Source organism: Bubalus kerabau, chromosome 17, assembly GCF_029407905.1.
Source record: "Bubalus kerabau isolate K-KA32 ecotype Philippines breed swamp buffalo chromosome 17, PCC_UOA_SB_1v2, whole genome shotgun sequence".
NCBI lineage: Eukaryota > Metazoa > Chordata > Mammalia > Artiodactyla > Bovidae > Bubalus > Bubalus kerabau.
In genome coordinates this window covers 47,094,732-47,108,008 of record NC_073640.1, presented here as the reverse complement: position 1 = coordinate 47,108,008, position 13,277 = coordinate 47,094,732, and the positions used below count along the sequence as shown (strand labels likewise).

The 13,277-nt window shown below is 49.5% G+C and overlaps 1 protein-coding gene across 1 annotated transcript in view; it reads left to right on the top strand.

Annotated features, from left to right (window-relative positions):
• Positions 1–13,277, top strand: part of PEPD (peptidase D) — a 119,569-nt gene that overhangs the window by 20,490 nt on the left and 85,802 nt on the right. Inside the window, exons 5-7 of the mRNA XM_055554082.1 lie at positions 2,795–2,842; positions 4,151–4,212; positions 12,638–12,682. Coding sequence (XP_055410057.1) covers positions 2,795–2,842; positions 4,151–4,212; positions 12,638–12,682 — 155 coding nt within the window. The remainder of the gene's footprint in view (positions 1–2,794; positions 2,843–4,150; positions 4,213–12,637; positions 12,683–13,277) is intronic.

Here is a 13,277-nt window from a genome sequence, read left to right as displayed (position 1 = left end):
TGCCTCCCGTCACCTTAATTTCAGAGGCGTGGAATCAGGGTGTGCCGATGAGAGTGTAGCAATAATGGGTCTCCACAGGGAAGGGCGGATGCAACTGCCCAGCTTGGGGAGGTTTCGCAGCCACAGAAGTAAGCAGAGCCCACTCAAGAGGTCGTGATCAATAAATGACGCTGTCCTGCCAGGACCATCAGACGCCTGGCCCGCCACGTCAGACCTCCTCCATCCGTCTGCTCCTTCTCCTCCATTATCCCCCACCAGCACATCCTGAGTCGTAGCTGAGAAGAAAACCAGCAGCCAGCACATTTGTCATCCTCCTCCCCTCTCCCAAGGACAATAGCGCCTACAATCCCCAAGTGCCCGCTCGCGCTCTGGCTCTGCTGCAGCAATTGACAGACCCGCTCCACGTTGATGAATGTAGACCCTTCAGTCGCCGTAACAACACACCCAGGGCCGACAAGCACGGCTCCGGTTCCTTCTAATGAGCCGCCCCCTCCTCAAGGAGGGCCTGGGGAGTGTCAGTGACTCAGCGTGCTGCGGTGCGTGCAGCTCCGGGGCCGGGCTTCAGTCATTCTCAGAGCAGTTACTGAGCAAACGAGGAGGGCCTGGGGAGATGGAGCGTTGGTGGGAGGGTGGTTGGTACACATCCGGGACTCATCAAAACCTTGACAAAGTGTGGGGCTTGTCAGACAGCAGTTACCCTAAATCAATTTTTTTTAAGAAAGCCATTTTTTTAAGGTAATTTATTTTAAAGAAATAAAGACTCTATACCAGGGATGTCCATCGTCATGATTTATAATAATCATTAGAAATAATGTAAGTGCCCACAGAGGAATGAGTAAATAAACTATGCCAGCTCTGTTAAGAGACTAGGACACGGCGCAACTCTGCGCTCTGCTGTCTTTTAACTGGTGAACCTGGGCAGATGAAGTCTTAAGTTTTTTATTTTATTTTACTGTTTATTTTGGGGCTTCCCAGGTGGCTCAGTGGTAAAGCATCCACATGTCAATGCAAGAGATGTGGGAAGAGATGTGGGTTTGATCCTGGGGTCGGGAAGATTCCCTGCAGAAGGAAATGGCAACCCATTCAAGTATCCTTGCCTGGGAAATCCCAGAGGAGCCTGGCGGGCTTCAATCCATGGGGTCACAGAGTCGGAGTCGACTGAGCAACTGAGCATGTGTGCACGCAGTGTTTCTTTATTTGGCTGCATCAGATCTTGGTCGCAGCACACAGGATCCTCACCGCGTCATGCAGAGTTCACTGCGGTGCACGGACCCTCTGGTTGTGGTGCGAGGGCCCTGGAGTACGCAGGCCCAGTAGTTATGGCGCATGGGCTTGTTGTGCTGCGGCATGTGGGATCTTAGTTTCCTGACCAGGGATTGAGCCCACATCCCCTGCATTTCAAGGCAGGTTCTGGGGCCACCAGGAAGTCCCCCAGAAGCTTTTTCACTGGTGAAACCTGAATTTGCAGCACTAGTCTCACGGGAGGTTACATGAGATGAGTCTGCAGTGACTGACGCAGGCCATGATCAAGGTCTCCCTGGACGTTAACCATCCCCCTCAGTAGTGACTGGTAAAAATGGCATGTTTGAAGAATATTTAATGACAGGAAATAAGGGAAGCGTGTAACTTCATATGATCCAAATGTCATTACAGATCTGTTTTTATGTGCAGAGGTAAAAAGTCTCAGGGGATGGTTTTGTAGGTGTATTTTATCTTTTTTATAGTTTTCAGTATCTTCCAGGTTTTCTCTGGGAGCCTCTCAGTATTAAAAAGCATATATATTACATATGTCAAAGCTTATCAAAACATGCGCTTCAAATAATGTGCAGCGTAGAATATGTCAGTGATGGCTCCATAACGCGGTTGAAACAACAAACAAATCCCTCTAACTCTCACCCTGTGTCAGAGTGTCAGAGTTTAGGGTGGGAGCATGGGGAGGGGGCTCAAATACAGTGGGAGCTGCCATGGCCAAGATGCAGAGTGGACTGAGGGGTGGAGCCAGGAGAGGAAGCAGGTGGTCTCACTAGAGTGGCAGGCACCCTTGGATGTCATGGCCGATGCAGTGTGATGGGCATGTTGCCAGGGGAATGAGGGCTGTTAGGGGGCAGTAGAGGAGGGAGTGAACCAACCTGCCTGGGAGGGGGGCAGGGACCTAAGTCTTGAGTACAAATTGAGGAAGCAGCTGAGATGGGGAAAAGTGTGCCAGGCAGCGGTGAGAGCCCAGGCACAGGCACAGCGGTGAGATGGGGATAAGCCTACGTGGCAGGGATGGCGATGGGGTTGTTCAAGGGGGTTGGTTAGGAAGCAGCCAACAAGCAAGGGCCTGAGTGGGCCGTGGGAGGGATGGAGAGCAAGGATATGGGGTCGGGAGTGGCTGAGTCCATGTGGTCAAGGGGATGAATGGGGGCTGGGAGGCAGGTGTCCACCCAGAGGACCAGAGCCGGGTGGGGCCGTTGCCTAAGAGCTGGCTGGAATGGGTCTTTTGCAAGGGACCAGGCAGATGAACAGAGGTGCTGCCCTTGGCAGGCGGGTGGGTCTGACTGTTTGGAGCTGGGGTCCATGTGGGTCCCGGAGGCTGGGCCGCACATGGGGAAGCGTGCCAGGTTTAAGCTTGAATCCCTCTCTGCCCCGATAGCTCCGTGGCTTTCTGAAGTCCCTTATTCTCTGTAAGTTTCCTGTTTGAAGGATGTGCTTGATCAGCATGAGTTGTCAGCCCTGAATAACCCTGGTACGTCACCTCCATCAGGCTTCATGCGGTGGCACTAAAGTGGATGTTTTCTTTCTGACCTTTCAGATCGCCAGTGTTCTGACATCCCGGAGCCCCTCTGTGCTCCTCACTCTGGTAAGTGGCTGATGTTCAAGGACCAGGCAGCATCTGTGTATGGAGAGGGGCTTTGGGGAGCCGGTTGACTCTGCAGAGGTCAGGGCCTTGGGGTGGGATGGAAAACAGAGCAGCAGTCACTGGTGATCAGTAGTGACACCTCAGTCTGGATTACTAATCGTGTCCAGGATCACACCCTCCCTTCTCCAGTCGCCTTGGGCCGCATCCTGTCCTGAGGCCACTGTGGACGAGGCACCCTGCATACTCCAAGAGTTAAAACCCAACTAGAGGATGTAGTTGGGTCAGGTTGAGCTCTTGGGGTTTGTTTATCAATTTGCTTCCACCCTGTGTCTCCCTCATTGTTGATAGAATTTGGAAAAACACACCCTTTGCATCAGCCCATGAAGGTGCTGGGCTGTGTGGCGTCAGATTTTGGACCCGGGGCGCTGAATGACAGAGGACCTGCAGCAGCCTGGGGCTGGCAGGGGTGCACGGTGCCCCCCAGTGGGGTGGGGACGCTGGGGCTGTGAAACGGCTCTGAGAAGAAGCCTGCCTTCATATGCTTCTTCAGCTTGGGGAGCTTCCAGTATGAAGAGTGTATAGAAAGTGACCCTTCTCTCCTTTGTTAATTGATTTTTACAGGAATAGTTTTTTCTAGGTTATTTTTGTTAGCACTTCACATGGTCTCTTTTTTTCCACCCTGCTGTTTTGATGGCTGAGAAGAAAAGTTAAGATTGTGGTCACAGGGGGTTCAGTGTGTTTTATTTGGGGGGACGCAATCAGACATCCACCTGAAGGTCTTGAGGAAGAATTAAAGGGGGATTTAAAAGGCTTGGCCTCTCTGGGGACAGCACGTTTTCCTCTGAGTCTTTTGTTTTCTCTCCTTCCCCGTCTGAGTTCTACTTGGAGTCTCCTTACAATTAGGGAAAGGAGAGGAATGTAGCAGAGTCCCTGCGTCACCCGGTCGGGTCACACCAGCATCTCTGGCAGGGTCAGATTTGACAGTGTTCTCGGGACACTGTCCGTGAGGAGCGTGTGTGCACACATGTGTGCAAGGGAGATGGGCCAGGCTTGGGGGCGGGGGCCTGTGGTCGGTGGTGGTCCTAGGCCGCCCGAGCCGGGGTCAGCAAAGTGCTTGGACTGAGGACACCTTGGTTTCCTCTGCTTTTCAAGCCACAGCTAAGAAGGAGGGTTGCCCTTCTGCTGGGGCCTGGCCTTTCAGGAAGGGATGGGTTGGCTGGGGCCAGAGTGGGGGCTCCTGGTCCTTACCCAGTCCCACAAGGCCCCGTGTGGCAGGTCTATGCCCTCACTCTCTGTCTCTCTCCCCAGCGCGGCGTCAACACGGACAGCGGCAGCATCTGCAGGGAGGCCTCCTTCGAGGGTATCAGCAAGTGAGTCCTGGGGCCCCGGGAACCGTCTTCCTACTCCATCAGCTCACATCTTCCCCCGCAGGCCTGACCCAGTCTATTTATATAAACTAGGCACAAAACACACAGCAGGGGACTTCCCTTGGCAGTCCATTGGTTAAGACTCATGCTTCCAATGCAGAGGGCACGGGTTCTATCCTTGATCAGGGAACTAGATCCCACATGCCGCAGAGCATGGCCAAAAAGTTAAAAAGGAAAAACAAAACCCAGAAGGATGTTTATAGAAAGGGGCTCAATTTGGTACTTTTGAGGAAATGCTTAGAAAAAAAATTTGCTTACATTCAGTTCAAGTTTGACTTTAAGGACCGACGCTACTTCCCCATGGAGCTTCATCATCAAAGCATCAGCGACCGAGTGCTTAGGGAGCCCTGGCCACCGGGCACACTCAGGGGGCCGTGCACACTCAGGGGGCTGTGCACACTCAAGGGGCCGAGTGCATGCAGTGGGCGGTTGTTTTCCCTCCAGGGACCTGATCTGGCCTTGTGGTCTTCATTCTTATCCGCCCCCTCCCCTCACTCCTGGCCAATGAACCTCTCCCAGTCCGGCTCGCAGGTTTCTCCTGTGCCCCCTGCTGCCCCAGTCCCGGGCAGGGGCCCCTGCCTTTCCTGCCCTCACTCCCCAGTGTAGCCCCAGGCGGGGCCCTGGAGCCCTGCTCCCCGCTTTAGACCTCTACACAAAGGAGGGCAGATGTTGGGCACAGAGAGCACAGTATCTTGCCTGCCTTGCCACCCTCACGCCCCCAAGGAATGTGGCCAGCCAGCCACCCTTGTGTCTCTGGGCTGGCTGCTGACCGGCCCTGGCACGGGGGTATCTGCGGGGCCCCAGGCTGCAGCAAGCGAACCCTTGAGGAGAGCACCTACTGCTCGGGGCTGCCGAGTGTGGCCAGCTCACTTATCTGTTCCTCCTGTCCCAGCCCCTCCTGCACCTCCCGTGCTCTGCACCAGGGTGGCCCCTGTCGTCCTTTGGTGGACCGCGGCGGCGGCAGGGGAAGCGCCTTATAACTATGTATGAGCCCGAGCCATGGGAGTTTGTGCATGTGTGTGATGTTGGGTGATTAGCAGGGATTATGAGCTCATAAATATGTATCACTTCCCCCAATGATAAGAGCGGTGGGGTCGGGGGAGCGAGTATCAGGTTTGCTGCTTTTCATTGCACGAATCTCTGCATCCTCTCGGGAGTTCCCCAGAGCGGCCTTCCTCCCACACCAGCGGTGATTAGCCCAGCTCTTTGAGATGCTGGCCACGGAGCCGCCGTCTCTTCCCCGGGCCCTTGAGAGGGTAGTGCGGGTGCAGCCAGCTGCTTCCCGTCCCAAGCCTCCCCTGGTCCCCCAGCACCACCCGATGCCAGAGCTCCCGTGCCCTGTTCACCTGCCTCCGCCAGCTCCATGGAATGTCTCCAGTCCCGCAGGCTGGCTCCTCTGGTCTCAGCGTGGGTCGCTACCTTGTGGGGAGGGCCCCAAGCTGGGAGGAGGGAGGGCTTGCCACATGATGAAATGCGACCCCGCTCATCCAGAGCCTGGGTGCAGCCAATGCTTAGTAAACAGTTACCCATGAGCAAACCCCCATCATGCCCCAGTGCCTCTACAAGCCTCAGTTTCCCCAGCTGTGTAGTGGGCCAGTGGACTTCACGATCTCCGATGACAAGATTCCCTGATGCCAGTGAGCTGTCGGGCTTCTCGGCTGTGGGGTCTTTGCTTGCCCAGCCCCCGAGCCGAGGTCTCTGCTGTGGAGAATGCCTCCTTAGCACCCTGGGCACAGGTGGTAAGGCTGGAGTGGCTCCTGGCTATTCCCTAAAGTTTTCTGAGGGGAGAGGCAGGGGACCCTAGCGACATCATCACTGTTAGTGAGCAGTAAAAGCTGAGGCCCCCTCCCCACTCCCCCTGGGAGGATTCCCGCTGTGGACCAACCCCTCCCTCCATGGAGTAGACCCAGCCTCTGTTCCTTGCTGCCCTCGGAGTCCCCACGGTCCCTGCCAAGAGCCAGAGGAGCCTGTGCTTGGCCAACACCCCACCCCACTATGGGACGCTTTTTGGAGAGCCAGGGCCTGCCTTATCTTTGCACACGTTCTCAGGCACTAGGTGGGCCCTCTCCAACCCATGGTCCAGTCCAGACAGGTTGGCTATGGGCTGCTCCCCAGGCCCCTCACTGCTGGGCTGAGAGCCACCCCCACGCTGGGGGGATTCATTTCCATGCCCATGTGGCAGCAGAGTTCTCTGACTTGGCTGCAGGTGAGAGCCCTCCCTGTCTTGGGGTCCCCAGGCCCACCTACAGTGCTCACCCCTCTCCTGTTGCCTCATAAATCCCTCTGGGCCCCACATAACAACCCCTCGGGGTTGCTCCCTCACCCCGCACGCCGTGGTCACTGACCTCGGGTCCCCTGCCAGTGCCTTCCCTGTGGAAAAGTCACGTTCATCTTCCTGGGGTCTGGGTGCAGTCCAGCCACTGCCAGCACTCTAGTTCTGCCACCTCTCGGACCCTGTTGCCGGGCTGGAGGGGCCCTTGTCCTCCAAAGCCACTGGGCCAGTGACCGAGTTCACCTGCCTGCTGCGAGCCTCTCCAGCTGTTTTCGGGGGTAATAATAGCCTGTTTCCTAAGCAAGATGAATCTTGCTGTTGTCCCAGTTTCCAGTACTAAGCTGCTTCTATCTTCGGTCACTTCTCACCGCCCTAATGAAGTGGCTCATTCCTGGAATTTTGTTTTTAACCATTTTGAACTTTTCTGCAAACCCTCCTACCTTAGATCCTTATTTGACCTCTGGCAGAAGTTCAGGATCTGGCCTCTCAATTTGTCCTAATGGGCCACCCCCTGCCACCTTGATTCCTTGACTTGGGGTAGGAGGGAGCTTGTGGCAGAACAATGGCCTCACCTGTCCACCCATGCCCGACCCTCCTGGCCCTGGTCTAGCCGAGTGGTCGGCCTGGGACCTTGTCTCTAGGTGTGGCTCCTCAGGGTTGGCTGCCTCGGGCTTGTCACCTTGTGGGGGTGGGGGTGGGGCTGTGGGTTTGATTCTGGGAGCCTTTAGGCCTTCCTCAGCCTTCCCAGGTCAGGACCAGGCCTCCTCAGCCCACAGCAGGGTTTGTGCCAGAAATCACAGTGGTGGCTTTGGCAGAGGACTGGGAGCAGGGAGGCAGAGGTGGGCTGGGAGTGGTAGACATGTGCTGGGATCTCCCCATGGCCTGGGGCCTCTGGACTCATCAAGGGGTTACCCTCTGCTTCTGGGACACTCCCCACCCTCATGGGCTCTGGGGGGCTTTGTTTTTTGTTTTTTTACATAATTATGACATGCTTGTGTAGAGAGCTCTTAACGCACAGAGGCGAAAGCAAGGTGGGGCTCTGTCCTTCCTGGGGAGGAGGGAGTGCTGTACTGGGCTGAAGGGAGCAGGGTGGGGGCAGGCCTCCTGCTGAGCTGGACTCCGGCCCAGGCCACAGCTCCCACGAAGGTGTAGGAGAAGCAGGCCCCGCGGGGGTTCTGGACACAGGATAGGGTCCAGCATTCATTGCCAGGTGCTGGCGAGGGCAGGGCGAAGGCTGGTCTGTGGAGAGGACAGCCCCGCAGTAAACACGGCTTCTTCCCGTGGGCTGCATGTACCACCATGGACTGCCGTAGTGGGTTTCTGCACCCTGGGCACCAAGGCAGACATGATAAGTCTCTGTTAGCAATCTGAGAGGGTAGACTTGATTTTCCTGAGAAACAGACAGACCCCAGCTATGAAGGGAACGAGATTATCTGTGGGGGGCCACCTTCCTGGCCGGAGACTGTTCCTCCCGAGGCAGGCAGGCTGCTCGGGAGCCCCGGGCGGGGGCCCCGAGTACAGAGCGCTTTGTTTCATGCCATTGTCTGACAAAGAAATATGGTCGATATTTTATATCAGCTGGTAGTTCAGGATAAGCATATTTCTTATCTTTTGGCATTTACTTAAATTGCCTTGCATACTTGAAGACAATCGGTTACAAATTAATTCCATTTAAATAAGTGGTTAAATATGAAATTGCTGAATTTGGGGGTTATTAATGAAGGAATATTAATGTTCAGAGATGTGAATTTTTAAACCCAAGAAATAGAAGGACATTATTAAAACCTGACAATTACAATAAAATGCCAGTCTGTGATGTGGGGACCAGTGGCTTTCTGGTTCCTGTTAACTTATGTATCAAGGTAACAGTTCAGATTGAGGTTCTGATTATGGCTCATGAAATTTCCGTGAGTCTCCTGAAGAGACAAGAGCCCATCCCAGCCCCCAGAGCTGGTGGAGTGGGAGGCCTGTTCGGGGCCTGCTCTCCGTCCTCAAGTTGGAAACTGTAGGGAGGAGTCTGGGGGCTGGGGCAGGGCTGGCTGGGCCCACACTGCTCACTTTGCATCATCCAGCCCACAGGTGGAGCCCACCAGGGAGGTATCCTCTGCTTCTAGGGTACTCCTCACCCTCATGGACTCTGGTAGGCTTTTTTTTTTTTAACATAATAATTACATGTTCTTTCTAGAAAGGTCTAACTAGCACAGAGGCAAAAGCAAGGAGCGTTCCAATTTCATGACCCTGAGTTAAAAATTGATATTGTAGTGAATATCTTTTGGACTCTTAAGTGTGTGTCTGAGTGTGTTTCTCTGAGTGTTTTTGTGTCTGAGTGTGCCTGTGTGTGAATCTGCATATTTCTGTATGTGTGTATATTTGGATGTGGACCTTTGTTAGTTTAAGTGTATGCCTTTGTGTGTCTGTGTGTGTTTGCCCGTGTCTGTGAATATACATCTATGTGTGTGTCTGTGTGTGCCTCTTTTCTAAGCAAATGCCTGCCTGTGTGTGTCTGTGTGTTTGCATCTGGGTCTTTGTGCTGGGTCACCTTGTTGTTCGTGTGTGTGTGTGAGCATGTGTGTATGTGTATGTATGTTTTGTAATGTGAGATTTTATTGGCATGTTTGGCTTTTGAAGAGATGGGCCATTGCTTTTCCCAGCATCAAAGTGACATTTGGCAGAATGGGAGACAGAGTCTCTATTGCCATCTTTATTTATGTCATCTGCTTCTCTGTTCTTCACTCTGCACCACATTGGCTGTCTGGGGTCGCTTTGATATTTCACAAGTAGGGCTTGATTCTACAACATTTTGCTTGACTTCTCAGGAAGTAGTCTTATTTTTCTAGTTAGGGATCCTGAAAGCTTTCATACTGTGGACACCTCTCAGCCTGCTAGCGCCTCCTTCTCTCTCCTTTCCCCTTTCCCTTCTTCAGCCAGGAGTGGGGGTACTAGCTACACAACCAAGGCATTAGATAGGTGCTTTCCAACACCCGACATTGAGGTCCTGGAGAATTTCTGATTGGTCACAATCCTGTATGCCCTGCGTGCAATCTCCTGGCTTGAGATGGAGCAGGACTCAGAATCCTGAGGGTCAAAGGCTGGCCAAGGCTTCTCTGCTGAGGCCCATACATGGTGCTGGGCTACATTGCACTTCCCCCACTGTCTCACTGACAGCTTGAGCTCTGAGTCATATGTGACACCAGTGTCAGGGATTTGCCCCAACCTGATCTTTTTGTTTCTTGGGTTCCCTTTCCAGTTACGTTCATTTTACCAAAGAACAACTTGGTTTTTCTCAATTACGTGTTTGCTTTCTATTTCATTGATTTTTGCTTTGAAAAGTTTCTAATCTCTTTACATTTTGTTTGTTCTTTCTCTAGCTTCTTGAGAAAGAAGGCAGTTCTGGGATAGAAGTTTAGATCACTGGTTTTCAATTGTTCTTTTCTACTATCTACATTTAGAGCTTTAAATTTTCCTCTAAGCACTGCTTTAGCTGCAGTTCACCAGTTATGATATTTCATGTTTTTATTTTCTAATTTTATTATTATCTCTTCTTTGAAGAGTGGATATTTAGAAGTTTATTGCTTAATTCTCGATTTTGGATTTTTTATTTTTCTTTCTGTTACTGATTTCTAGTTTAATTCTATTGTAATCAGTAATGTTCTCTGTATTTCAGCCCTTTGAAATTTATTGAAACTTTCTATATATGTTCATTATGATAAGTGTTTCATATGTACTTAAAGAGAGCATAGTCTACAGCATGTAGGCTGTAATGTTCTGTATATGTCAATGAAGTTAAGTTGATTAATGTATTGTTCATATCTTCTGCATCTTTACTGATTTCTCTGTTTGCTTGTATTGCCCTCAGAAGAGGTATGTGAAAATCTCAAACTATTCTTGTTGATTTGTCTGTTTCCATTTCTGTTCTGACAATTTTTATAAATCAATTTTATTAGAATAAAATTTGTATGTAATAATATCAATTATGTATATATGCAGTACGTTTTTAAAAACAGCTTTGTCAGGACATAATTCACATACCTTCCAGTTGACTCACTTAAACTATACAATTAAATGCTTTTTATATGTTTATAGATTTGTGCAATCATAACAGTCAGCTTTAGAATATTTTCATCATCCATAAAGAAACCCTATATCCATTAGCAATGATTCCCTTGCCCACCACTAATCTACTTTATATCTTTGTAGATTTGCCTGCTTTAGCATTTGATATAAATGGAATCCTGCAATACATGGCCTTCTATGTCTGGCTTCATTCACTTCCTGTGTTTTCGGAATTCATCCGTATTGTAGCATGAATCAGTACTCTGCTCATTTTTATGGCTGAAAAATACTCCAGTCTCTGGATGTATCGGTTTCTGTTTGCATAATATGTCTTTTCCTATCCTTCCACTTTCATCCTGTGTCTGAGTCTAAAGTATCTCTTTAGAGCATGTAGTTGAGTTATTTTTTGCATCTGTTCTGTCAATCCTTGTCTTCTAATTAGAAATTTTAATCCATTTACATCTAAATTACTAATAAGGAAGACCTTTTTTCATGCCATTTTGTTTCTAGTTTTGTGTGTCATTTATTGTTTTTATTTCTCAGTTTCTCCATTACTCTCATTCTTTGTGTTTGAGGTTTTTGCAGTGTTCAGTTTTGATTCCTTTTTTATTTTGCTTTCTGTCTATTTTATGTATTTTCTCAATGGTTACCCAGAGGATTACAAATGACCTCTTAAACTTATAATAATATAGTTTACATTAATAGCAGCTGGTTTCAATAGTACACAAAAATTATGCTGTCTTCCTTTGTGCTGTTACTGCATACAGATTGCATCTTTATACATCTTGTGGTGATCTACACAGGTTTATAATTATCGCTTTATGCAACTGTCTTTTAAATCAGATAGGAGAAAACTAGAACTTACAAACAAATAATGCATTTACACTTTCTATACTTACCTATGTGATTAACTTTACCCCTGCCTTTTTTCTTCTCATGTGGATCGTAGTTACTCTCTAGTAACTCCTTTCACTACAGTCTGAAAAATCCCTTTTGATATTTCTTGTAGGCTAGATCTTCTAGTGATGAATTCTCTCAGTTTTCATTTATCTGGAAGTGTTTTAATTTCTCTCATTTCTGAAGCATAGCTTTGCTGGATATGGAATCTTGATTGACAGATTTTTTTTTCCCCTCTGTATTCTGTCTTCTGGCCCCCGTAGTTTCTGATGAGAAATCAGCCATTAATCTTACTGAAGATCCTTTGTATGTGATAAATTTATTTTCTCTTACTGCTTTTAAGATTTTCTTTTGACAATTTGATTATATGTCTGGGTGTGGATCTCTTTGAGTTTATCCTACTTGGAATTCATTAAGCATTATGGAAATTAACACTGGTGTTTTTCATTAAATTGGGAAAGTTTTTGGCCATGATATTTTCAAATATTCTGCTTCACTATCACTCTCCTTTTCTTCTGGGACTTCTATTATGTATATGTTGATACACTTGATGGAAGCAGCTATGCTACCTGTCTGTGAGGGTGGAAGATTGTGTTTTGCAGCCAAGCAGCTTGTTCTCCAACTGACTGCACTTGGAGAACACGGTCTGAGCTGCCAAGTCTGCTGCAGGAAGTGAGCAGCAGGCCTTCTATTGTCCAGAGAGTCACGAAGTTAAAGTTCTCTTGATCAGATCTTCTCTTGGTATATGTTTTATGTATTTACTTTTGGCTGTGGTGGGTCTCTGTTGCTGCATAGGCTTTTCTCTAGCTGTGGCTCGCAGGAGCTACTTTCTGGTTGTGGTGCACGGACTCCTCATTATGGTGGCCTCTCTTATTGCAGAGCATGTGCTCTAGGACACTTAGGCTCAGTAGTTGTGGCTCCCAGGCTCTAGAGCATAGGTTTAATAGTCATGACACACAGGCTTAGTTGCTCCGAAGGATGTGGGATCTTCCCGTATCAGGGATGAAACCTGTGTCTCCTGCATTGGCAGGCGGATTCTTTACCACTGAGCCACCAGGGAAGCCCTCTTGATATGTCTCGAATGAAGTATTTCTTGCTGGGAGATGACTAGACCATTGAACTAATGGACTTGTTTTCTCTCTGTAGGTTCAATGTCAACAATGCCATTCTTCATCCAGAGATCGTGGAGTGGTGAGTATGGCTTGTGGCTGTTTGTTGTGCCCAGCCCAGGAAGGGGAGAGACCCCGCTGTTCCCACCCACCCTGTCTCAGGGAGCCCCTTAGACAAGCTGGTCCCTAGAAACTCTTCTCTCAGCCTCTTCTGTTTTGTTCTTTTTGTCAGTTGGTCTGTTTTTCCAGAAGGGCATGAGTCACACAAATGTCAATTATATTTCTCCCTTTCTTTATTTAGAACTTTTTAAAAAGAAATTCTACCGTAGAGGAGCCAGACTTAAATAGCTCAGTTAAAGCTGATAGTGAAAGGAATAAAAATAAACATCATACATAATTCCATTACCCAAAAGGTAAACATGTTTTCCTCATGTCACGTGTATGTCTTGACTCGTTGGCCTCCTTTTTATGTGTCTTAGGTTGCCCACTTTATTCCCTGGCTGGTACTGGTAGCCCCTACCTGCCGTGTTCTTTCTGTGGGGTCACAGAGGGGCGAGGTGCCTCCAGTTGAGTCCCAGAAGAGACCCTTCAATTCTGATTGCTGCCAGTTTTCCAAAGCCATCGAGTTGCTCTTGGATAGCACTAAAACGTGTGTTATTTGTCATATGGCTGCACTT